The sequence below is a fragment of the Orcinus orca genome, chromosome 11, assembly GCF_937001465.1.
Source record: "Orcinus orca chromosome 11, mOrcOrc1.1, whole genome shotgun sequence".
Lineage (NCBI taxonomy): Eukaryota > Metazoa > Chordata > Mammalia > Artiodactyla > Delphinidae > Orcinus > Orcinus orca.
Genome location: NC_064569.1, coordinates 94,790,771 through 94,815,840, shown reverse-complemented (window position 1 = coordinate 94,815,840; position 25,070 = coordinate 94,790,771). Strand labels below are relative to the sequence as shown.

General features: G+C 51.4%; 1 protein-coding gene across 7 annotated transcripts in view; it reads left to right on the top strand.

Moving 5' to 3' along the window:
- Positions 1 to 25,070, top strand: part of MRTFA (myocardin related transcription factor A) — a 199,576-nt gene that overhangs the window by 167,252 nt on the left and 7,254 nt on the right. For 5 of the 7 annotated variants that reach the window (XM_049693907.1, XM_049693910.1, XM_049693906.1 and 2 more), the window contains 7 exons: positions 13,661 to 13,716; positions 16,375 to 16,450; positions 17,370 to 17,531; positions 21,185 to 21,360; positions 21,850 to 21,981; positions 24,155 to 24,408; positions 24,631 to 24,802. In XM_049693907.1, the coding sequence (XP_049549864.1) occupies positions 13,661 to 13,716; positions 16,375 to 16,450; positions 17,370 to 17,531; positions 21,185 to 21,360; positions 21,850 to 21,981; positions 24,155 to 24,408; positions 24,631 to 24,802 (1,028 nt within the window). The remainder of the gene's footprint in view (positions 1 to 13,660; positions 13,717 to 16,374; positions 16,451 to 17,369; positions 17,532 to 21,184; positions 21,361 to 21,849; positions 21,982 to 24,154; positions 24,409 to 24,630; positions 24,803 to 25,070) is intronic. The other 2 variants (XM_049693909.1, XM_049693908.1) reach the window with 2 other exon arrangements.

Sequence of the window (25,070 nt, the reverse complement as noted above, 5' to 3'; positions counted from 1 at the left end):
CTGTAGTTGAATCCCAAGTTTCAATGGCATTTGATAAACACCATGGTAGGGACTTCCCTGGTGGTCCAGTGGGTAAGACTCCATGCTCCCAGTGCAGGAGGCCCGGGTTCAATCCCTGGTTGAGGAACTAGATCCTGCATGCATGCTGCAATCAAGAGTTCGCATGCTGCAACTAAGAAGTCTGCATGCCGCAACTAAAAGACCCCGTGTGCCATAACTCAGATCTGGCGCAACCAAAATAAATAAATAAAAACAAATCTTTAAAAAAAAAACACCATGGTAAAACATGTGTTCCAGGATTAGAGCTAACCTGATCCCTAGATTTGAAGCTGAGAGAAAATTGGTTAGGCATATGGCCTCAGGAATCTTCTCTTACATCTCAGGAGAAGACCAGCTGGGCACGTCACTCCTTGGTATTTTACGTTGCCTTTCTGATATATGTCAGCATCCTCATCTCTCTTCCAGCTGATGTAGGTCATCAGAAGTGTGTATTCCTATGTCAGTGGTCAGTGACTAGCATAGAACCTCTTCCTTGTCCAGTTGCTAACTAATCCTAAGATAGACCCTAGAATGAGTTGTATGTTCTGAGCGTATTCATTGCTGAATCCAAAGAAGACTCCCACAGGGAGCTCTCTTGAACAGACCATCAAAAGTAATCTTCTTGATACAGGTTCTTGATACAGTTTAATATCTAAAAAGTGTAATAGGTATTCACTTTCATTTAATAATTAGTTCTCAACATGTCTGAGATATCCAAGGCTAACATCTTTGCAAGATAATAAGTGAAGTAAAGGAGTTAATAAAGTCACTTGTTGAAACTACGCACTAATTTTACTTAAACGATAAAAATCCTAAAGAATTATGTACTCAAGGGGAGCCCTGATAGATACCTGATGATGGCAGTGATTTAAAATCCTTCAGCCTAGTGGGATGTTATTTGCAGAAGGGCAAAGGTGATTTGGAGCTTGTATCTAAACAGATGACTTAGGTGTATTGATTATGGGGCTTCAAAAAGGGGTATATGTGTATGCTTGAGCAAGGAGTGTATATTGGAATGATAATTGACTGATCTGGAGTATTAGGCTGGGCTATGGTGTGAAAGGCAGATACAAATATGGCTGGCATACATGTCAAAGAGAAACTTGGAAGGCCAAATTCAAAATATTAGACCCCTGATATTTTAGCCTTTTGGAATTCACCGTACTTGTTGATATTCATGCCATGCAGGATTGTGCTATGACTTTTTTGTCCCAGTCTTGAGTCTCTTTCACCATCAGTGGGTCAAGGTTGAAGATTCTGGAGCAGCTTGCACTTCTATAAAGGAAAAGATTAGCATCCTTGAGTCTCCATTTTTAACATTCATTCCTGGTAGTTGGCTTCCCTGATGGTTTGGGTAGGGGTGACAGCCCAAGTGCCAAAACAGGATATGGCTGAAGCACGTTTTCTGCCTGTCAGTTTGGACCCGTGCTTGCCCCAGAGTGCATGATCCCTTCCCCATACCCCATCACCCAAGCTCTTTCTTTGATTCACATGAACTTAGTTCTGGTTTTTGTTGTCATGGCCAGTCCCTGGACTGTTGACACAACTCTTTGGTTAATGGTCAACAATTGCAGGTTATTTTTGCAGGCATTTTGGTATGACAGATAAAAACAGAAAGACAAAAAATGGAAGTCAACCCCAGTTAGCTCTCAGCATGACTCCACACCCACGCTGTTCTCTTCAGAAGGAGGATGGCACAGAAGAAAAAGTTAAAACAGTAACAGTGCCAAACGCTTATTAACCAGAGCTTCTAGCAGATGGCAGAGCACTTTCACTTTGATGCTAGGAGTCATCACGGCAAATTATATAATTGCCACTTTGCCAATGAGAATACTGAGGCTCAGAGGGGTCATGTGACTTGCCCAAGGTCACAGCACCACTAAAAGACAGAGGTAGATCCACTCCAGGTCTTCTGGCTCTGAACCCCATGCTAATTCCTGAAAGTCATGGTCTAATGATTCTTATTGACAGAGGAATTCATGATGATAGTTTGATGTACTTTCAAAATTTCAGCTTTGTAAATATTAAAATTGAAAACAGTGTTAGATCAGGAACTACAGTTGGTGGGGAAAGGTGAAAGTTAGTGGGGAGGGGTTGTATGTGAGAGTAGCTCCATCATTTTTAAACCCTCTATTAAAATTGCTTCCAAGTTGCTGCTCTTGTCTGCTGGCTTGAAGGCCATGGGCATCTTTTCACTTCTGTCCTAATAACGCTTAGTTAAATCAGAGGTTCTTGATTTTGTGTGTGTGTGTGTGCCATTGATGCTCCTTGGAAAATCTTACACATCCTCTCACTAGACAGTTGCCCAAGCAAGTACCCAAAATTCAGCACACAGTTTCCAGGGATTCATAGATACTCTAAAGCTGGTATAGTGTGTCCCAGGTTAAGGGCCCCTCCTCTGCCTGGATGTGGAATCCCAAGAAAAATCATTCCCCTAATGCTGTTGTAAACCCTTACACATCAGTGACACAGCCAACCTCTGTGCTCCTCACCTGCTGTGTGCTAAGACCAAGGACTACATTTCTGTAGCTGCCTTCCACTGAGTGTGTTGCCAGGCCCGAATACAAACAGCAGGGTGTGGAATCCATCCCAGCTGAATGAGGCCCTCGCCAGGGTGTGAGGAAGATGGCAAAAAGCCCTGATCCTCTGACTCTCAGAAATACATACTTTGCACCTCGAAGCAGTGGTCCTGAAAGGAGCTCAGGAGATTAAACTCTACCAATTTGTGGACACCTACACAGGCATCAGAGTTGCAATTTTGAGTTAGCTCTTCCGAAAAATTATCAAGTCCTTAACTAGGTGTACTTTTTAGTCACTTAGCCCCTGGTGGTGGAGAATGAGCAAATAAAAATTCTTACTTTCTCATCTGCAGTGTCACCTTTCCCCTGCCTTTTGGACTAGGGAAACAATGGTTTTCAAATTTTATTGGCACCAGCCTCCTTGAAGAGCTGACTAAAGATTGAAATTCTTGAAGCTCTGGGATCTCTGCATTACATAGAGATTCTTGCCCTCCAGAGACTTTCTAATGCAAGTGTGGTTCTGGAACCACACTCGGAGAAACACTGGACCAAGGGCTGCTGGCATCATTCCCCTTTTCATTTTTAGTGACGGCGTAGAATATTGTTACTGTCTTCTCGCCAGGAGTTCTGAAGTACAGGATAGTCCTATCCACGTGATTCAAGAGTTGATGAATTTCTAAGACAGTTGAGGCTACTGCATATAAAATGATTGAGTACAGACAGCTTATGACCCCTTGCCTCCAATGCTGGGAAAAGCCTGCCTTGCCTGCCTCTCATATGGCCTTGCACCATGTCTGTGGTCAGTTTGGCGGAGTTAATGAACTTCCTGGAGCTGTGTGACAAACTTCTGTGCTAGGGCCACGGGATGTGGCAAAAGACTCAGTTAACTTTGGAAGGAGTTTGATTATACGGTGACTCCCTCTTCTGCTATGTTGACCCCTTTGAGAGAGGGTTGATGGGAAAAGGGATGGGAAAATGTGTACCCCTTGACATTTTCTGAGGTTATATCTGAAATCCTCCCTTCTTCCCTTCCCTCCCTCCCTTCAGAACCATTGCCAATATTGGAGCAAATGACAAGGCAGCATTTCTTTGCAGAGGAATAGCGAGGAGAAGAAAGCAAAATGTAAAAGATCAGATTAAAATCACTGTTTGTTATTTTTTTGTAACTATCAATTTTTTTTTTTTAAAGATGCCTGATCAGAGAAGTATCTTTTCTCTGACCCACTCCCACTCCTCCTCCTACCTGGCTTATGCTGAAATATACATAAATTAAAAGATCTGAATTTTAGAATCAGAAGAACCAGAGGCCTTTGTCCTGCCGTTAATTAGGATGTGATCCCAGGCAAGTCAGTTCTCCTTTATAAAGTGTAGGAAATAGCAGGTACTAAGAAGCTCAAGTAAGGTAATTCCCAGCATGCTGTGCAAACAGCAGGGGGAAAACAGGGAAACCATTTGCAGCAGATCTTTTTATTTACGTTACCCTCAGGAGCCTTTTTGTCAACAGCACGGTTGACAGGCACAATCCTGCTTTATTTCTTCTCCCTGTTTCATTCCGTCTATTTCTACTTGAGAACAGGGTAAAGTCCAAAGTCCTGCAGGGCCCTCTGCGGCTCCCCCTCTTACAGCGTCTCTTCCCACTCTCCTCTTTGCTCACCCTGCTCTGCCAGCCTGTCCTGCTTGAGGTCCCTCTGTCTCTCAGGCAGGTTCCCACCCAGGGCCTTTGCACTTGCTCTTCTCCTTGCCTGCAGGGCTCATTCCTTTCCTCCAGGTCTTGGCTCAAACATCACATTAGAAAGTCTTTCCCTGACCACTGCATGTAAAGTCCTGCCCTGTCACCCTCTGTCGCCCATACCCTGCTTTATGTTTCTTCAGAGCATGCACCACCTCCTAGTGTGTTAGGTGTTTATTTGTCTGATGCATCGTTCTTCACTAGGGAAGAACAAGGATATCCCAGCACCAACGGACATGTGGGCTCTCAATTAATACTTGTTGGGAGTGAGTAACCAACAGTTAGCGGTCTTAACCCCTTAGGGGACACACACCTCTGGACCCCACCCTCACTCTTACTCCTCTGCCTCTTGTGATTGGTCCCCATCTCCACCAACTCACCAGCATAGCTCCGAGACCTCTGGCTGTGTCCTAAGCATGAGTAATCCTCTGGAAACTTTGCAAGCCATATTTTATCTGACCTGCCCACTATTAACATCTCTCTCTTTCTACCTACATACACCCTTTTTCTTGAAGCCGAGTCTCTATATCTTTATGGCCTTCTCCCACCCCCATGAACCTTCTCAGGTTCTTTTGCTGGGCTCTGTCCGTCACCTATGCTTAAATTCTGAGAGTCTCTTAAGATTCATCCTGGGAAGTATTTTCTTCTGTCTCACCATAACGTATATTACATTATCCCTAGATGATGCCGTATGCACACACATACACATATAAGCATATGTACATATATACACACATGCAAGTACACACACATACCACTTGCACATCTCTTGATAGGATGTCACACAATTAGCTCATATTCAGCATGTCCCAAACTAAACACCATCTGTCCCACCCTGTCCCAGGCCTACTCCTTCTGTATACCCTCTCTGGGAGTGTTAATGGTATAACCATTTACCCGGTCACTCCATTTTATTCTTCTGAATGGCCTCTTGATCTCTACTAGAGTGATCTTGTAAAAATGCAATTCTTACTCTTTTGCAATTCCCAATGTAATACTTGATTTCAGGCAGGTATCATCAATAGATGCTAAAACCATTAGGTAAGCAGTGCTTAGGGAACAGGATTTTCACAAGGCCTCAAAATGTTACCCCACAGATTATGTATTAATTACAAAAGGGGAAATGCTACCTTTAGGATGGAGAGATCTGGTGTCACCTTTCATGCTTTCAGCACTGTCAGTGGTTGGGCAGCATGGTACTGTGTGTGCCTCCTGATGTTAAGAAGTACACATCAGCTATGTAGTCTTCCTGCCAAAAATGTTTAACCTAAATCTAATCACGAGGAAACAGCCAAATTCAGAATATAGGACATTCTTTCCACAAGACAAGCCGGTTTGTATACTTAAGTCAGTGTCAGGAAAAGTGCAAAAGGCAGGAGTACTGTTTCAAAATGTGACCGAGGAGACAACTATGAAATGTAGTGCATGATTCTTGATTACATCTTGGATTAAGGGGGAAAATCCAAACCGCTATAAGACATTTGACGGGCAATTGAGGAAATTCCAACATGGACTGCAAATTCGATTATATTATTGGATTAATACTAATTTTCTGAGGTGTGATAAAGATATTTTAGTTAGATAAGAGAATGTCTTTCTTCTTAGGAAATGCATATTGAAGAATTTAGGGATGAAATGTGATTGATAGTCATCCCTCTGTATCTGCAGGTTTCGTATCCACAGGTTCTAAATATGTGGGTTCAACCAACCGCAGATGGAAAATATTTGGAAAAAAAAATTCCAGAAAGTTCCCAAAACTTGCATTTGCCACGTACTGGAAGTTATTTACATAGCCATCACATTGTATTAGGGATTATAAATAATCTAGAGATGATTTAAAGTATATGGGGGAATGTGCATAGCTTATATGCAAATGCTACGCCATTTTGTATAAGGAACTTGAACATCCTTATACAAGATTTTGGTACATGGATTTTGGTGTCCGTGGGGCATCCAGGAGCCAGTCACCTGCAGATACCAAGGGACAACTGTGTCTGCAACTCACTTCCAAGTGATTAAATAAACAAAATTGTGTGTATGTGCATGTGTGTACAGGAGAGAGGGAAAACAAATATGGCTAAAAGATAACTGGTGAATCTAGGTCAGAGTTATAGGGTCATTTACTACTTGCTCTTTCAGTGTTTTTGTAGGTTTCAAAAAAAAATTCAAAGTTAAAAGGGGGTGCAGGGAAGAGGGGGGAGCCATGTGAGTGCAGACATGAGTGGTGAAATGAATATATACCAATTACCAGGTATGTTTCTGCTCATTTAATTTTTTTTTAACATCTTTATTGGAGTATAATTGTTTTACAATGGTGTGTTAGTTTCTGTTTTATAACAAAGTGAATCAGTTATACATATATCCCCATATCTCTTCCCTCTTACGTCTCCCTCCCTCCCACCCTCCCTATCCCACCCTTCTAGGTGGTCACAAAGCACCGAGCTGATCTCCCTGTGCTATGCAGCTGCTTCCCACTAGCTATCTATTTTACATTCGGTAGTGTATGTATGTCCATGCCACTCTCTCACTTCGTCCTAGCTTACGCTTCCCCCTCCCCATGTCCTCAAGTCCATTCTCTAGTAGGCCTGTGTCTCTATTCCTGTCCCGCCCCTAGGTTCTTCAGAACGATTTTTTTTTTTTAGATTCCATACATATGTGTTACCATACGGTATTTTTTTCTCTTTCTGACTTACTTCACTCTGTATGACGGACTCTAGGTCCATCCACCTCACTACAAATAGCTCAGTTTCGTTTCTTTCTATGGCTGAGTAATATTCCATTGTGTATATGTGCCACGTCTTCATTCCATTTTTTAACATAAAACATAAAGTTAGAAATAACTCCCCACCCCTCCATGTGGTTCTGATCATGTCACTCGCCTGGTTAATGTGGTAACTCTGGCCTCCATGGTTTCTGATGAGAAATCTTTTGTCGTTCAAATTGTTTCTCCTCTGGCTGCTTTCAAGTGTTTTTCTGTGTTTTTAGTTTTCAAAAGTTTAATTCTGATGTATCCCGGGGTGAACTGCTTTGGGTTTAACTTGTTTGGGGTTTGCTCAGCTTCTTCAGTCTCTGAAGACTTATGTCTCTTGCCAAATTTGGGAAGTTTTAAGTACTCTTCCAACCCGTCTTTTTCCTCTCCTTCCAGGGCTTGGATGACACGATGTTAAACTTCTTTGTGGGTGGAGGTGACCTTGTAATGGTGAAAGTCCTGACACCTCACCAGTCCTCCCCGTGACACCACCTCAGCGGGGGGAGGGGGGGAATCTCCTTACTGCTAGAGGGGGTGTAAGTCCAGGCCTCCCCACTTGGTCTCCGCTTATTCCTTGGGCTGGGGGCAGCCTCCTACTTGGCCTTCTTTGACACCACCTGGCAGGGGTGTTGGGGTGCTTCATTACAGCCTCGTAAGGGTGAAAGTCTAGCCTCCCACTTGGCCTTTCCTGTTGAGGGTGGGGCTTTCACCGTGCTGTCTGTCTGGAGTAGAATGATTACTGTCTTAAGTTTTTTCTCTTGCTAGGCTGCCCTTTTCCTGGTCCTGTGGCTAGCGAGAGTAGGTTTTGTTGGGGCTTTTTTGTCCGCTTCCATTGGCATTTCCAGGTTGCCAGCTTCTTCAGCTCCAAGTCTGGGATGTAAGGCAAAAAGGAAACTCAGGGGACTCGCCACTGTGTCATTCTTTGGGTTCCAAGGTCCCTAGTCAGTCTGCCACCTTCCCTCCACCTTTCAGAACCTATTTATGTAAGGTCCAGAGTGTTTATTTGTACTTAGTGGGAAGAACAGAGAACATGTCTTCCCCGGCTCCCCAGATGCAGGCCCTGCCCCCCGCCCCCCCAAGCCTCATGATCCCCATGTGAACACCCTGGTCCCACCACATCAGACCACTTGTAGTCCCTAGAACTTGTCACGCTCTTAGATGACCTTCCTTGTCTGCCTGTGGTGTTTCTATTCCATTCATTTGGGTTTTCTCTGTAAAATCTACCCAGACAGTTCACACACTCTTTCCTCAGGCAGAATTTTGCCTCTTCTGTCTTACGTAGCACTTTAAATTACCTCTACAACTATGCTTCCATCTTGTATTGTAATTATTTGTCTTTTTCCCTGACCGGACCCTGAGCTGCCTTTGAGGGCTGGGACTCCATCCTGTACATGCTTGTCCTCAGTAACTAGCACAGCAGTTGCTTAAGAATTATTTATTAGATAGATGGATGAATGGACGTAGTTCTGATTTCCCACCTGAGTTGTTAAGTATGTTTGTTACCACACACAGACACAGCCCCCAGAGATGCACTGTGCGTATGCCTGCTGCTTCTACAGGGAACAGAGAAATCCAGCAGGCTTGCCTGGAAGAAGGGCTCCTTAGCCCATGGCAGTCTGTTGATCTCTGTTAGCTGTCCTGTGTTTATAGCCTTTGAGTTCCTCTGAATACAGAATTGGCCGTGAGCTTAATTCTAGCATAGTATGGGAATGATCATTTTTACTATGTCGGCACCTAATAAAGTGACATTCAGACCCAGGCACCTAATAAATATTCCTTAATGATAATGATGAGAAAATGAATATCTGTGGTTTGTTGCTATCCTTCTTGCTGAGATGCATTTCCAGAACTGCTTTGTGGCTCCTAGGAGGCTTTCACTTGCCTACATGTTGAACTAAATTTGGGGCTGGTGATGGGAAAGCACTACATTCATGTGCTAGGTTGGTTTTTTTTTTTTTTTTAAGTTACTCTCTTTTTATTTATTTATTTATTTATTTATTGGCTGCCTTGGGTCTTTGTTGCTGCGCGCAGGCTTTCTCTAGTTGTGGCGAGCGGGGGCTGCTCTTCATTGTGGTGCACAGGCTTCTCTTGTTGTGGAGCACGGGCTCTAGAACGCAGGCTCAGTAATTGTGGCTCACGGGCCCAGCCGCTCCGCGGCATGTGGGATCTTCCCGGACCAGGATTCAAACCCGTGTCCCCTGCATTGGCAGGCGGATTCTTAACCACTGCGCCACCAGGGAAGCCCCGCTAGGTTGGTTTTTAAGGCTCCTTATGTTCGCGCTTCGGTGCTAGATCAGATCACAGCGCTCCGTCTGATCAGATCACACCCAGCACAGCACCGAACTCCCCCTGGAAGTGGATGGCAGTGTGTTTTGAAAAAGGAAATTGAAACAGTTTTTCTCTTTTTAGTTCACAAATGACCTCACTTAATTAAGGTAGCAAATGTGTAAGGGGAGAAAGAAGATGGGCGCTGGAGAGAGGGAACAGAGTGTTAAATCGGGGGTTAGAGGCAGCCAGGGGCGGGGCCCACATCTAGAACCGAAACTGTGACTAAGAGCACCACACCTCTTAGCCACTTGTGTTCATTTGATTTCCGTGGGGGGGGGGGGCTTGGTTATTTTTCGTTTGAGCACCTGTTTGCACACCCCCCTGTGTTCACGCAAAGCCGCGCAAGTGTTCCAGGAAACCAGCTCCCGGAGGGTGGGAGTAGAGGATCAAGTTTTGGTGCCCTCTGACACCAAAAATGTATATTCTCATAAACAACGTGCACAGTTCTTGGGTTTGCATTGGTTTGGCGGGGCTTCTCTTTCAGAGACTGCCTTCTAGGAGTTTCTGGGAAAATAAAATTTCCGAGTGAGCAGTGCCCTGGCTCCTCTGGCAAAGCATTAAGGCAGCGAGAGAGGGCGTGCGCGTCCAAGGTGAATGCCGCCCTCCTACTCAGACACATGTCTATGGGTTAGCTTCGAGCCTTTGGGGATTTTCCACAGCTAGTAGAGGCCTAAACTTTTAAATTATTTTCTGCGTTGCTGTACTTCCTTGTGTCTCATTCCCTTAGCGTGGAAGCTTGTGACTTTGACTATACATTGCCACCTGCTTCTACATCAAGAAAGCCCAGGGCTTACCTTTATCACCCCTAATCTCTTCACTAGGTTACCCTCCCCGGCTGCAGCTTTTAACAGAGCTGGCCAGACATGTATAGGAGTGCCTTTCCACCCCAAACCCCGACCTACCGAGAGCACTGGCTGCCCCAGCTCCAGGCTTCCCCAGATGGGCCTGGGAAGCGCCTTCCAGGAGTCCTGACTGAAGCCCGTACAAGACACCTGGTCATTGCTCCCTCTTCCTTTCACATGTTGGAAGTGGCTCTTGAAATCGCTGAACTTGCTGTCACGGAGCAGAATTAGACGTGGGGAGAGAGCAGCACAAAGTGAGTGGGCTCTTCAAGGGCTGATAGAAGCCTACACACTTGTCACAAAGGGAGAAAGAGAGACAGAGCTGGACCTGGGTTGGGGTCCGCCACTCGGTGAGTGACCTCACAGGTTACTGCAGTGTTAGTTTCCTCACGTATAGAATTGGAATAGTGGTGCCTACCTCATGGTTGTTAAGAGGATTCAATTATAATGTTGTTGTTATAAAATGAAACAGTCTTTTGGAATCAGTAATTATTGTTTTGAATTCTTTTCTTGGGCTTCATTTCTGGTTCTTTTGCCCAAGCTCTGAGCAGCTGGTGAACTGCTCTGGTCTTCTCATCCACCTCCAGGCTCGTCTCCTAGTATCAGTGCTGAAGGCTGCACCTTAAGCTCCATGGTGAGCCCCAGGTTTGAAACCGTGGCTTTGTGTACCTGCTTTGTGTACTTTGCACCCCTCTTCTGAGCCTTCCTTACACATGTTTGTGCTCAGGACTGTGGTCGAGCTGGCCTTTCCACATGACCTGCCCTCAGCCCTACATCTAAGCATTGCAGGTCATTGAGGCCTCCTTGCCTCCCATCCAGTGGGGTCATTCTCCACTTTTTGAAGAAGTTAAGGAGCCAACCCAGAGGAGGGAAAGAACTCTGACTTAAGGGTGAGAGAGAATTAGGTTATGATCCTATTCTGCCACTTGCTGCCTTTCCTACCCTTTCTGAGCCTGTCCTCATCTGTACAGTGAAATATTACACATCACATGGAATCAATAGGAGTATTCAATTAGGTAACATTTTAAAGTATTTAGAACCATGCCCACCACAGAAGGTAGGCATCCTCGCTATTATGCAAAAATTTCCTTAACCCAGTGGAAAGCAGGAAGTCACATACAGTACAGCCAGTTCACCTGTCACTTATCCCCACTCATGGTGCAACATCCTCGTTGTACATGAAAATGTTACACTCCCCTTCCATCAAGAAATTCTGCGCTTTGTGAGTTGTTTTCCCAGAAGCTGGATCTGTGCCTTACCCCTTAGGATAGCCAGTGTAGGTCGTTGCACGCTGACTGGTGTTTAGCCAGATTATCTGTGACCGTGGTGTAGGAACTAGCTGGCCCGTGTGGGAATCTAACCCCTGTTTCAACCAAATCACTGCACGTGATGACAGCAGCACCCTAAATGTGTTGGTGAGGGCACCACTGGCTGCAGAGCCCTTTCACTCTCCTTCGGTTGTCACAGGAGCTCTGGGAGGTGGGCGGACTTGACAGAAGAAGAAAATGAGACCTGAAAAGCAGTCATTCCCCGTGTCACACCAGCGGTAACTAGTGGAACCCAGGACAGGCATGCACATGTCTTGCTTTTATATCTGGGACTTCTGTGAAGTTTTGAACCAAGATGAGAGCCTAATTCTGGCTGTACAAATGAAAGTTTAGAGCTCACAGGATCCTCTAGTTTTCCTGTCACCAGTGTACACTTTGTATCCGTTCCTTATAGAATATTCATTAATTCATTGAATGACTTATGTGCTCTCCATGGCGGGGGTACTGTCAGAAAGAAGTAGACAAACCCCCTGCCGTGCCCAGAGGAGCTTATTGTGGTGGTAGGAGGCTGGCAGTGAATACAGAGAGATGCAGTATGACCATCCAGGGTGTCAGGCGGTGATGAGCTGTGGAGAAAACTAAGGCAGAAAGGCAGCTGGGGGTGGGGGGCGGACACTGAGTTTTGCTTTGATTCTTAGTGCTTCTCGTCTCATCCATGTGATAAGCGCTCCTAGAGCAAGGTTGTGTGTTTATTCCCTGCTGGTCCATCACACTCTGCATATCAGGACTTTTGGAGGCTGATTTTGGAGTTGAACCAGCCTTACTCAGTAGAAGCAGGTGCAGGGGCTGTCTGCTTACCCACTGAGATGCCAAGACCTTCAGATTAGAGCTGGGATGGCCTGGGTCATGCTTTGGAATGCTCTGGTAGCTTGGAGAGGGAGCCTGTGCTGGTTTTCCTTAGAGATTATTTGTTAAATCTAGCGCTCCCCCTGCCGTTAGAAGATAGGGTACTTCCAACTGATCTTTTAAAATGGGTTTCTTTTTTACTTTAATATTAGGAAAAAAAAAAGAGAAAAAAAGAAGTACTGCAGTGACATTTGGAGCTTTCTTTGGGGACTGCTGCTCCTGAGGCCCAGCCCCTGGGGGTGGGATGGGGGGAGGAAGCACAAAGGCCCAGGCAGGATAGGGTCATATCTGTGCTCTGGCTACTTTTAGCGTCTCCTTACCCCTGCACTCCTACCACAGCCAGCAGCCCAGCAAAAGTTATCTGCACACACAGTTTCACAGCTGCTCTGAAATTCTAGGGCAGCAGAAGTGAAACTGACCACGGTCTTATGAATTTCTCTCTTACTGCTGTTGTTCCCAACTTGAAGTGAGTCAGGCCTTTTCCCCTCTCATCCTCAGGGTGTCCCAACTCATTATCTGCTGAGTTTTTGACACAGACTCTCTTCACAGCGCTGCATTTGTAGAGGGTCCTGCTTTGGTCTCCCCACCCTCGGTGTGCTTTGCTGAGTTGCGAGCTGTGGCCATGTGGTGGTAGCCCCAGAAAAGAGCCGGGTCCATGATGGGGGACACAGTGAGCCTCTGGTCAGCTGCTGGTTGTGTGCACCAAGGTTAACCAGACAATCATGGTGAAGTTCTTTTAGTCCTTCAAGATGAAATTCAAGTTAATTTTAGCAGAACTATTAATACCAGCTGAACCGAAGAAGGAAATGGCACCCAAGTAGATGCAATGTCTTTTTGGTTTAACTGCCTCATTCAAACAGTTCGGTCACTTTGCGATTCCTGATGAGGTTGGAGAAGGAAAGTGGGTGGACCCAACTTGCAGCTCTGCTCTGTGTCCCGGTCTCCCCGAGGGTAAAGGGAGCCCCAGTGGGCATTCTTGGAGAGTTGACTGCTCCATAAGGATTATATTAAAGTTAGGTTCCTTGGGTGCACCTTACAGAGCCCAAGCTTAGGCAGTGACTGTTCCCATTAGGAACAAAGTAACCAGAATTGTTTTGATGGGGTAGCTGAACCATAAAGATATGTGCTTACTCAGGTGCCGTTTTCTTCTTCACTTCAGCTGATATTAATAGTACTGCTAAAATTAACTTGAATTTAAGATACCTTCTCCACTGTAAATTGTAGCAGTAGACATGATGCTTCACTATAAAGTAATTCTTTTATCATTCTTCTCCCAACAGCTTTGAAAAGTCCAGCTGCATTTCATGAGCAGAGAAGGAGCTTGGAGCGGGCCAGGGTAAGGCACCTTGCTTCCCAAGGATTCCTAAGAGCATTTTCAGAGCCTGTTGTGCTGCTGTCATCTTCCTTCCAGTCTAGCGTTGCCTCCAGGGTCAGCCCTGGCCTTATGTTTCTAAATAGAAAGCTCTGGCTTTTCTGCTTCATCCCCACCCGAGCGTCTCCCAGTGTGATGATATGGGCCATGATCACAATGAGTTTCTTCCTTTAGTACGTTCAAGGGTATGTAATGGTCACCTCCCTTCTTTTGGTTTGGAGACCACTAGTATTTTCCCATCTTTAATTCCACTTAGCCTTTTGTAGCTGTTAGGACACGACCACCAGCCACGGAAAAGCTTGCTGAGTGGTGGTCCCTCCTGTCTGGCCACACTGCCCACACCTCTCCAGAATGGGCATGGAAACCTTACTGGTCTCCGTGTGCCCCTGAGCAGCCAGGGTCCACTTGAGGCCATGGAAGCAGAAGCTGGGTCCCTCTGAGCTCAGGTTCACACTGCAGCACCTGGCTTGTTGCCCTGTCCCCCTCGGTTTCAGTTCCCTCGGGGGCCTCAGGGGATATTCTGCTGCCCAGTGTGGGCGGAGATGGGGAATTCGCCAGAACATGCTTCCCCCTCTCAGCCCCTTCACTTTTCTCTTTTATGTAAAAGACAAGGGAAGAGAGCTTCCCCAGATGGAGGATCATAGGCCGGGGCTCCCTAAGACCCACAGCTCTTTCAGAGACTGAAATACTTACCTCTGAGATTTATCTTACTATCTTCTGTCTTTATTTTATTTTTAACAAATTTCTAAGGAAAATTATGATTAATTCTTAGAGTGAGTGGGAAGAATGAGGCCACAGGTCCTGGGAACCAAAGGAGTGACCAGCTGTACTGTTTCAGTGCCTGGGAGGATGAGAGAATACAGCAGAGAGAAAAGGAATGTCATTGCCTGTGCCCTCAACCCAGTCTTAAGACTTGGCACCATTTCCTGGCCTGCTTCTCCAAAGCAAGGAGTAAATACGAACTAATTAGTACAGCTACTAGTTTACTGAGTACTTTTATATGTGAAATTATACCCTTTTCTTGTTTATGTTCACATCAGCTCTTATGAATTAGGTGTTATTATCTTTATCTTAATAGATGCAGTTAAGAGAGGTTAACTAACTTGTCCAGCTAATAAGTGGCAACTTACTGGGATTTAAACCTTGGGGTGTGGACTCCAGGTGTTTTCTTCATCAGTACCGTATGCCTCCCTCTGCTGTCTGTGAAGACCTGCAGTGTACGACACCTGTTCTGCCATCTTCTCTGGCAGTCATGGCAGTACTTCTGCCCACTGCAGATGGGTGATAGGCTCTGAACCCGCGGCCACTGTAAGCCATCTCCTGGAGAGCTCAGCACCACCCTGGGGCTGGCACAGAGCTGACCAGTCAGAGCACCAAGGCCAGTCCAAGGAGCAAGTCTTTACCTTGCTGCAGGCATGCAGTATGCTCTGATACTTTATTTTCTATTCAATTCTACTCTACCCTACTCTGCTCTGTCTTGTCCTGTCCTGTCTTGTCCTATCCTACCCTATTCTGTGCTGGTCCTGACCCACTAATGGTCTTGACCTATGGTTTGTAAAATTCTGGTGCAAAGGTTAAGAGCACAGGCTCTAGAGTCAGACAAATCCGGGGTCATATATACATTATAATGTGAGCGCCGGGCAGTGGGCTGGCTCTGAGACTGTTGAGGGAATGGTTTAATTTGCTTGGCGTCTCAGAAGTGCAGAAATGAGGACATGAGACGTTAAGGAACTAGAGCTATGACACCACGTATCAAAATTAGTACTCAGCAGCCATTCAGAGTGCATGGAAAATGCTCATGGTACCAGGCAGTGCCAAGTTTTTTGAAATAAGGTATAAAATTATATTCAGTATGATTATAGCTTTGCAAAATTAAACTTATCTTTTGCATGGAAGAATGATTAGAAACAAATATCCCCAAATACTAACGGTGGATGATTAAAAATTTTTATTGTTGTTTTACTTTCTAATTTTCTGAATTTTCTTTGATGAACATAACATATGATAGTAATAGATTAGGACTTCCCTGGTGGCGCAGTGGTTAAGAATCCACCTGCCAGTGCAGGGGACATGGGTTCGAGCCCTGGTCCGGGAAGATCCCACATGCTGTGGAGCTACTAAGCCCGTGCACCACAACTACTGAGCCTGTGCTTTAGAGCCTGCAAGCCCCAACTACTGAGCCCACGTGCCACAACTACTGAAGCCCGTGCACCTAGAGCCCGTGCTCCGCAACAAGAGAAGCCACTGCAATGAAAAGCCTGCGCACCGCAAAGAAGAGTAGCCCCTGCTCGCCGCAACTAGAGAAAGCCAGCGTACATCAACAAAGACCCCATGCAGACAAAAATAAAATAAATAAATTGATTTTTTTAAAAAAAGTAATAGATTAAAAAATATATTAGTCCAGCCTCAGAGCGACAAATGGTCTTGACAGATGGATGAAGCCCTTGGCAGGTGCGCTGAAAATGGACGCGTCCTTCCAGGCCTCAGGACCCTGCAGTCTCCAGGCTGAGGTTGTGGTGGCTGCAGAGGTGACCCACTAAAGGCACGGCTGCTTTTTGGTCCTGTTCATGCCATAAGCTTGTGACCTGGATCTGAGAGCTGCTTGGTGTGTTTTTTCTATAGACAGAGGACTACCTGAAGCGGAAGATTCGTTCCCGGCCGGAGAGATCGGAGCTGGTCAGGATGCACATATTGGAAGGTGTGTTAGATTGGAAATGCTTCTTCATCTAAACCCTCATTCTCACTGTTTTCACCCCTTCACCACCCACGTTTTGTCGTCCCTCTTTTTCATCACTCCCGTTTCAGTTGACAGTGTAAGCCAGAGCCTTAACGCAGTTAAAACAGCAGTGCTGTGGGCAACCACCCCTGGCTTTTGGGAATTCCCAAAGGAGCACAGTCACATTCTCTTGGGGTGGCTTCCCTTTTTCTATGGCCATGTCGTGGCCCTGGATCTCATAAAACCTCGGTATGAAATCCTTTCCTCCAACGCTGTTCTTAAATGTGTTTACTTTCTGTTTTCATTCATTCCTTCATCTATCCATCCATCCATTCATTCACTCACTCAGTATTTACAGGAGCACCTGTGAAGTACAAGCAAGATCATCCCAGACGTACTCCACCTGCCCGCACACACTTCTTTCCTCATTCTAGGGAAGGAAAGGTTTTGGCTTGAATCTATTCACTTTTTGTTTGGTTTTGAAACCACTTTGGGGTTGGAAGAAGACTTTCCTAGACTGAACCCCACACTTTGCAGAGGAAGACCCTGAGGCCCAGAGCAGGGAGGTGGATTGTCCCCATAATGCAGCGAGCTTGAGGGAGAGGAGACACCACCCATTGCCTGGTGCTCTTTCAGCTCTAGCTCCAGCTCAGAGAGTCGTCTGGGCCAGCCTGTGCCTAGTGACCACTGTTGCGCGTGACCACACACTGTCCACAGCGGGGGCCCCTTCTTCTGTCCTTGTGAAACTTCAGGCCAGGCCACCGTACTCCGCCTGGCACTTGATTTATGTTCTCATGGTCTCTGCTCCTTCCCCAGAGGGAAGGGGAGCTGCTCTGCAGTTCCCAGGGCAGAACCACCTCACTCCTATATCCTCCTGCGCTCCATTCTCTCCCACGGGCAGAGACCTCGGCTGAGCCTTCCCTGCAGGCCAAGCAGCTGAAGCTGAAGAGAGCCAGGCTGGCCGATGACCTCAACGAGAAGATTGCGCAGAGGCCTGGCCCCATGGAGCTGGTGGAGAAGAACATCCTGCCTGTGGAGTCTAGCCTGAAGGAAGCCATCATTGGTGAGGAGGCCCGGCCACCACGTGTGGACTTGAAGGCGGGGCGCAGAGGGCATGGGCTCTGGACCGCTTGCTCCCTGACTTCCTGCTTAGCCTTGGGGGAGCCGAGGTACAGAGTATGAGAGCCTGATAAACGGGTCCTATGAGCCTGGGACAGCGCCAGTGGCCTCACAGATCAGCGCCGTGCCAAAATAACTGCGTCAGTGACAGAGAGGCCTCTGTCCACTTCCCATCTCTGTGAGCACAGGGGCTTGTCCCTCTTTCCCAGAGAAGGTAGGTAGGTGTCCAGGGTGGTGTGTGTGAGCACATGGAGACGCTGGGACCTTGAAACTGTGCCTGCAGTTTCTTTTCATTAGTGAAATCTGTTCTTGGAGCCTGGCACTCTCCTCAGATAGTTCAGTCAGTAAAGGTCGATTGATCCAAGCAGGGTGCTAGGGCCACAGCCCCACAAGGCAGACCAAGCCCCTCGTCCTTACGGAGCTCAAGCCCAGGAGCAGATACAGGCAAGGAAACAGGTGAGAGTGAGATGGAGGCCGCCCCCCCAGGCCCCGACAGCGGGCGTCGGTGTCAGAAGAGCTGAGGCCCAGGTGGGGGTGATGGAGGGCCACCCCCCCGGCCCCGACAGGGGGCATCGGCGTCAGAGGAGCTGAGGCCCAGATGGGGGTGATGGAGGCCGCCCCCCCGGCCCCGACAGCGGGCATCAGCGTCAGAGGAGCTGAGGCCCAGATGGGGGTGATGGAGGCCGCCCCCCCGGCCCCGACAGCGGGCGTCGGCGTCAGAAGAGCTGAGGCCCAGGTGGGGGTGCAGGGTGAGTAGGAATGAAAGCATGTGCAGCAGGCAGAAGGAGCAGCCTGCACGTGGAGCTGGAAGCAGGTGTCGAGATGTGAGGGGGAGGCCACAGAGTCCAGGACGTGCAGGGCCTCGTGTGCCACGGGCAGGTGTGCACACATGATTCCCTCAGACTTTGGTAACTGCTGGTACAGACATGTTTCTTTGGCTGCCGCAGGCCTGAGACCTGCCCCCGGGGTGCGGCCGTGCCTTCAGGAGGCTCAGGTGCTCTCACGTAGGAGTGAGCTAGGTCTTTGGGCAGGGCAGGGGAGGGCACAGGAGTAGGCCCGAAGCAGCCACGTTGGGCCCAAGCCCTGGCTCAGAGGAGACCGGTTTCTGGGACCTCATCTGCACCCGCAGAGGAGGTGCCCTGACTGCCCTCTTCCCCTTTAACTCCCTGCTTTGCCCTGGCATTCACTTCACCTTGTGTTAGTGTTTTCCTGCCCAGACCTTCACCAGATTCCACGACAGCGTTTGGGCCAAGGTCAGTTCTGGACTCTGCAGCCAGCCTGTCTGGTAAATGTTTGCTGACAGTCAGCCACGCCCCAGGCCTATGTGAGTCCTGCCGTTACAGAGACGAACAGAATACGCTGCGGCTGCCCTCAGAGAGCTCAGTCTGACGGGAGAAGGCTGCCGTGTGCACAAGTGATTTCCGAGTCTAGCTCCCAGGCACGTGTGGCACCACGTACTTAGAAAGACCAGGGCCCTGTAAAGTCGTAGCCAAGCCACCTGCCGTTCGGGACAGTTTGCAGGCTCCCAGGTGACGATGGCTGTGAAGGGCCCGGCACAGTCCTGGGCGCCCAGGGAGACTCGGGGAAGGGCTGCTGCTGTTTGCAGTGACATTCATTACAGACCAGCTGGCGGCTCTGTCGTGGACAGTGTAGGACAGTGGTGTGTGGCAGGGGCAGCGAGAGCCCGTCCGAGATGGGCTTCTCTCAGGGACGCGGATGGCGGTGGGGCTGACGACACGTTTCGGGCCCACCTGGAGATCGAGTCAGTTTGCCAAGTAGAGAGGGTGCAGAGGGACATTCCAGGCAGAGGGGACAGCGGGGGCAGTGTGGCCTGGAGCCCTGGCAGAATACGGCTTGTTTGAGGCCCGGGAAGTAGCTTAGTTTGGAACGAGGTCATCACTGGTGACTGGGGAGAGAGGAGCATTCGCCGGCAGTGAGCGTACAGGCCAAGGAGTGAGCAGGAGGCAAGGCAGTGGTGACAGCACACATGGTCCGTCTGTTCAGGAAGAGAGTGGAGAGGAGAGAGGGACATAGTGGTCAAGGAGGAGGTTTAGGGCTGAGAGGAAGGAGTCAGGGGAGAGGCTGAGGAGGTGGGGGATGGAGGGGGAGGCAGAGCGGGGTGTGCACCGGGATGGGAGGGGCTTCGCAGACTGCCTCCGTCTCCCGGACTGCACCACACACCTGCGGCCACCTGCTCACACACGCGCCGCCAGCTGGTCGTCGGAGTCATGGCCGGCCTCCCCTCAGCATCCACTTTTCCCACCAGCAGAGCAGCGGCTGGGCTCCAGGGTGCCTGGCCCGTGAACTCCGGCCGGGCAGGGCCCCATCCGGGCTGCCCTGGCTGCAGGAGAGAGGGGTGGGCCCCTCAGTGACCTGGCCTGACGGCCCTGGGGCCGCTGCAGCGTGGCCAGCAGCTTCCTCAGGCTGGGCTGAGGCCGGGGTGGACCCGCAGCTCCTCCGTCTGAGTCCCATTGTCCTGTGGCTGCTGTGCCATGACAGGTCCCCTCTCTGGGAGCAGGGGACTGTGGGAGGGCACCTAGACCTAGCGTGACCCACTGTCAGCGAGCTGCATCCTCTCCGTGCTCCTTGCGGGCCCCTGGGAGGGCGGGTGGGGGGTGGGGGACAAGCTCAGGGGCGTCCTGCTGGGTCCTAGGGGCAGAGGGCCTCGGGGCACGGCCCTGGAGCAGGGGAGGGTCTGCAGGGAGAGTGTTCCTCATCTGTGGTCTTCCCGCCGCAGCTGCGTCCCCGGCATGGCCGCCGGCTCACCTCTGCGCCGCTGCCTCATTCCCCCTGTGTGGACAGTGCCGGTGCAGAACTTCTCCCCTGACCGGGCTGGCGGCAGGGTTGTGACAGGAGTCTTTTGAAGTACCCTGCCTGTCCCATCCCCTTCTTTCCTTCTCTCTGCATCTGGGATTCCCACTCCGGGTCCCTGCTTCTCCCGCCTCTCCCACCCAGCCTGGTCCCTGCCCAGGAGCGCAGGCCTGCCCCCAGGACGTGGGTCTCTGGGAGTCACTGGCTGCTGAAGGGAGGTCGCTGTCCTTCCACTGATCTGCTTCACCTGTGCAAGCAGGCGGCCCTTCTCCGCGAGCCTCTTCTGTCTGTTCCTCCTGGTCTTCGGGGAGTCGGGCAGCCCAGGGGAGGAGCTGCACCTGCACAGCTGTTACCCAAACTCCTTCCGTCCCTGATCGCAGGGTCCGTGAGCCTCTGGGAGAAGAGGAGAGTTTTGTGCAGCCACAGGATGGGAATAAAGTGCCTTCAACAGCAGGGAAACAGGAGGTGGCAGGCTGTGGGGCGGGAGGGCAGACCCTGACTTGGAAGACTGAACGCAGGGCGGAGTTAAAAGCAAGGGGTTAACCATCAGGCCTTTCCCCACCGAGGGGAGTGCTCTGATGACCTGGTGGGACTGACTCTTCCTGGCCTTTGTTTCGGGTCGTGATGACAAGCTTTCCTTGAGCTCTTTTGGACACAGGAGGCAGGTCGGCTGCTGGCCTCCTTCTCCTGCTGCTTGCTGGGGCCGTGGGGCCGCAGGGCAGGCGCCTTGCTGGGACAGCCTCTTCCCGTTTGCTGGAGGAGTCTCACCCTGGCCTTGGCTTTCAGTGGGCCAGGTGAACTACCCGAAAGTAGCAGACAGCTCTTCCTTTGACGAGGACAGCAGCGATGCCTTATCTCCTGAGCAGCCTGCCAGCCATGAGTCCCAGGGCTCGGTGCCGTCTCCCCTGGAAGCCCGAGTCAGCGAGCCACTGCCCAGTGCCACCTCTGTGTCCCCCACTCAGGTGAGCTTGTCCACTACGGGTGCTTCCCCTGCTCAGGGGCCCCAGACCTACTGCAGTGGCCCAGGATGAGGTCCCTGGCTTGGGCCAGGTGGGACGGGGAAGCCAGAAGGTGCAGCGGTGGGCCCTCTGGAGGACGCCGGCTGGGCAGCCTTGCCGTTAGAGTCAGAGGCCGCCCTGCTGCCCCATGTCTGCTCATTCAGAACAGCCACTTCTCCTGAGTGTGTTCAGTTCCGTAACATTTCACCACCCTCTGTCTTCCCCTTTTCTAGTTCCCTCTCCCCTCGCCACCCTGGAGGCTGCTCTTTTCATCCCTCTCGTCTTTGCTCTTCATTTGCCCCCTAACGGTGATGGCGTCCGAGGGGGTGACAGCCACCCACCTCTGGGCAGGGTAGGGCAGGGATGCACCACCGGCTGAAGCCTGGAGATGGCGCAGCTTCCAGGGCCACGAGAAGGGGTGGGCGTGTCCTCACTTCCCCTCTTCTCTCCCAGGTCGTGTCTCAACTCCCCGTGGGCCCAGAGTCTGGAGAAACAGTCTTCCTGGCGGAGCAGCCTCTTCCACCGCCCAGCCTCGCCAACGGAACCACGGTCGCCACCGCCAAGCCCCTCCCCACACTCATTAAGGTGCAGACCTCTAGCTGACCACCCTCTCCTCTCCGTTCCCCTCTGAGTCCTGCCGTGACTCCGTCCCAGTGTGGAGTGGGGCTGGCTCTCTTCTCCATCTGGTCCGGGACCAGCCGAGGTCACCACAGTGCTCTGGGAGATCTCCTGTTCCCTCCACGCACGCTGGCCGTCACAGCCGCAGCCACCGCTCACTGAGCACAGCGGGCCAGGCTCTCACTCCTGCCCGCCCCAGGAAGACACGCCCACACGTCCCCTCTGTCCACTCGGAGCCTCGTGAGGCTATGACAGAACCGAGAAGTGAGGTGATGGGCCTGAGGTCACCCAGCCAGCCATGCCGGGTGTTTGTTGTCACTCTCTTCCTCCAAGGCCTGACCTAAGATACCTGAAGGGACGGCATTTACCGTCAACCCCATGAGACGCCCATGGGGACCTTTGTGTGGGAACACGGTGCTAGACGCTGAGGTTAAGTTCAGCAGCATGAGGAGCCGCTGTCCGGTCCTCCCCGCCCAGCCGAGCTTTCTCCCTCGGCCTCTGGGACCTTGGCCCTGACTGCCGCCCTCCATCCAGCCTGTGCTCCACGCCTGCTGGGCAGGTGCCCTCTCTTCCCGCTCGGCTTGCTTCCCATCTTGACTGATTCTCCAGTCCCGCCACACAGGCCCTGGCCCTGGCCTGGAGCCTCTGGCCGCCCACGTTCCTCTGCTGCGGCTCACAGCCTTAGCGAAGCCTCCCTGTGCCTCCGGGCGCTCCCAGGTGGTTGGCGGGGTCTCCGCGGCCCTCCCGTGTGGCGCCCCTGCCCCAGGCCTGCTCCTCCTGGTCAGTGGTGCCCTGGCGCTCTGCTGGCTCCCAGCCACTCCCCCAGCAGCCGGCACCTCCCTTGCCTCTGCAGTCTGTTCCTGATTGGCTGCAGATGTCTGAGGTTTTCCCCCCAAATTCCTCCCTCAGACCTGCTCCTCGTCACACGACTGGTGCCTTCCTTTGCCCACTCCCCGTTTGCGAGAACAGTGTATGTGTGTTTATCTAACTTCCTCTTTCCCGGTAGTGCCTCGGCCTCTGTCCCCACTCCCCAGCCCCACCACGGGCTCTTCTCCAAGCTGAGCCCCCAGCTGCCTCAGACCTGCCTCAGGTCGCACTCCTCTCTCTGGTGGCTTTCCCTGGGCTCCCCGTCTTCTTCCCTTTCAGTGGGGTGCTCCTGGGCTGCCCTCAGCCTCTTTCTCGCACCCTCAGCCTTGCCGGGGCCTCTCAGCGGACCCCTCTCCCTCCTCTCGGGTGCTCTCCGGTCCCAGCAGCCCCGCGCCTTCTCCTCCACTCTCCCTACCCTGGCCAACCGGCACCTCTTCCCGACTTCTGCGAAGGGGCCACCGTTGTCACACGCTGTTGCCGAAGCTCAAAACCGTGACCTTGTAGCCGCTCGGCTGCCACACGCGCTGTTGTCCCTTCTCCCTCTAGTCAGTCACCTCCTTCCACATCCCGTCAGTGCCTACGGCGCCCTGGTCAGACCCCAGCTGAGCCCCGCATCGAGTCTCCACCCTTCCGCCTGCCGTTCTCTGCTCAGAAGCCGCGAGGCCCTCCTCGCTCCTTTCCCAGCACTCAGCGCCCTGCTCACTCTTGCCCACACCGCCTCCACCCTTCTCACCCGGGAGACGGCCTCCCTGTGTGCTGGCCGCCCCGTCAGTGAATGGACGTGAGCTTCTGGAGTCCAGGGTTCGGATCCCAGCTCCTTCGCGCAGCGAGGTCCCAGTCACTGTGCGGCCTCGAGCGCGTGGCTTCCCTGAGCCTCTTTCTTCCGAGTCGACGGGCGGGTTCCTGGGGAGGCAGGGTTTTTGCAGGTCTGTGTGACGCGGCTTTTGTAAAGCGGCCAGTGTGGGCTGCGCGAGCTCCGTAGTACAGCTCTTTTCACCTCGTCGTCCTGTTCACTCTGTGCTCAGGGTCACAGGGAGGCTGCCTGGCCTGTGCACTGGGGCTAGAAGCTCTTTAAGAGCAGAGCCAGTCACAAGCCCCAACCCCCATCAGCCCTCGCCCCCTCCCTGGACACTCCCGGGCACTGAGGCGGCCTCTGCTTTGGGAGGGGTGCCATCCGGCAGGGGGCGTGGACAGGGCAGGGTGGGCGGTGGGGCCTTTCCAGAAGCCACTCGGCTGCCCCTGACAGCGCCCTCTGTGTCTCCTGTGCCCGCAGCAAAGCCAACCCAAGTCTGCCAGTGAGAAGTCGCAGCGCAGCAAGAAGGCCAAGGAGCTGAAGCCGAAGGTGAAGAAGCTCAAGTATCACCAGTACATCCCCCCGGACCAGAAGCAGGACAAGGGGGCGCCCCCCATGGACTCCTCCTACGCCAGGATCCTGCAGCAGCAGCAGCTCTTCCTGCAGCTCCAGATCCTCAATCAGCAGCAGCAGCAGCACTACAACTACCAGACCATCCTGCCCGCCCCGCCCAAGTAGGCCCGGCCTGCCCCCACCACGCGCCCCCACCCCCACCCCCCGCCCACAGGCACCGGACGGCCAGATGCGGGCAGCCCTGACATGAAGGACCCTTTGGTCCTGGTCCTGCGGGAGTGCTCTGTGGGCGGGGCCCTTGCCCCTTGCTCCTCTCCACCCGGCCCGCAGAGGCCTAGGGCGAGACCTGGCGGGGGCTCATTCCTGTCCTTTCTTCCTCTCAGGCCAGCAGGGGAGGCTCTGGGAAGCGGTGGGGCCCCCCTGACGCGCAGCCTTTCCGCTACCAGCAGCAGCTCCGGCTCGGGCGCCCCTGGGCCCAGTGGGCTGGTACGTCAGAACAGCACCTCGTTGACTGGCAAGCCTGGGGCCCTGCCTGCCAACCTGGACGACATGAAGGTAAGTGGTTGCACGCTTCCCCCTGGAGGCCTTGTGCCGTCGCCAGCCTGGCCTCTCGTGGGGGCGGTCAGGTGCTCGGTCTCAGGCAGGGGAGGCGGCTGGCCCAGGACCACGGCTGCAGGAGGCAGAGCAGAGCTCCAGCAGAGGCACCTGGAACCTGCTCTGAGGCCCTGGTCATCCGTGGCATTAGCCTTGTCATCGTGGTCATCGTCATTAACGACGCCAGCCAGTATCTGTCAAGGGCCGCAGGGCTTACGGAGCACTTGTG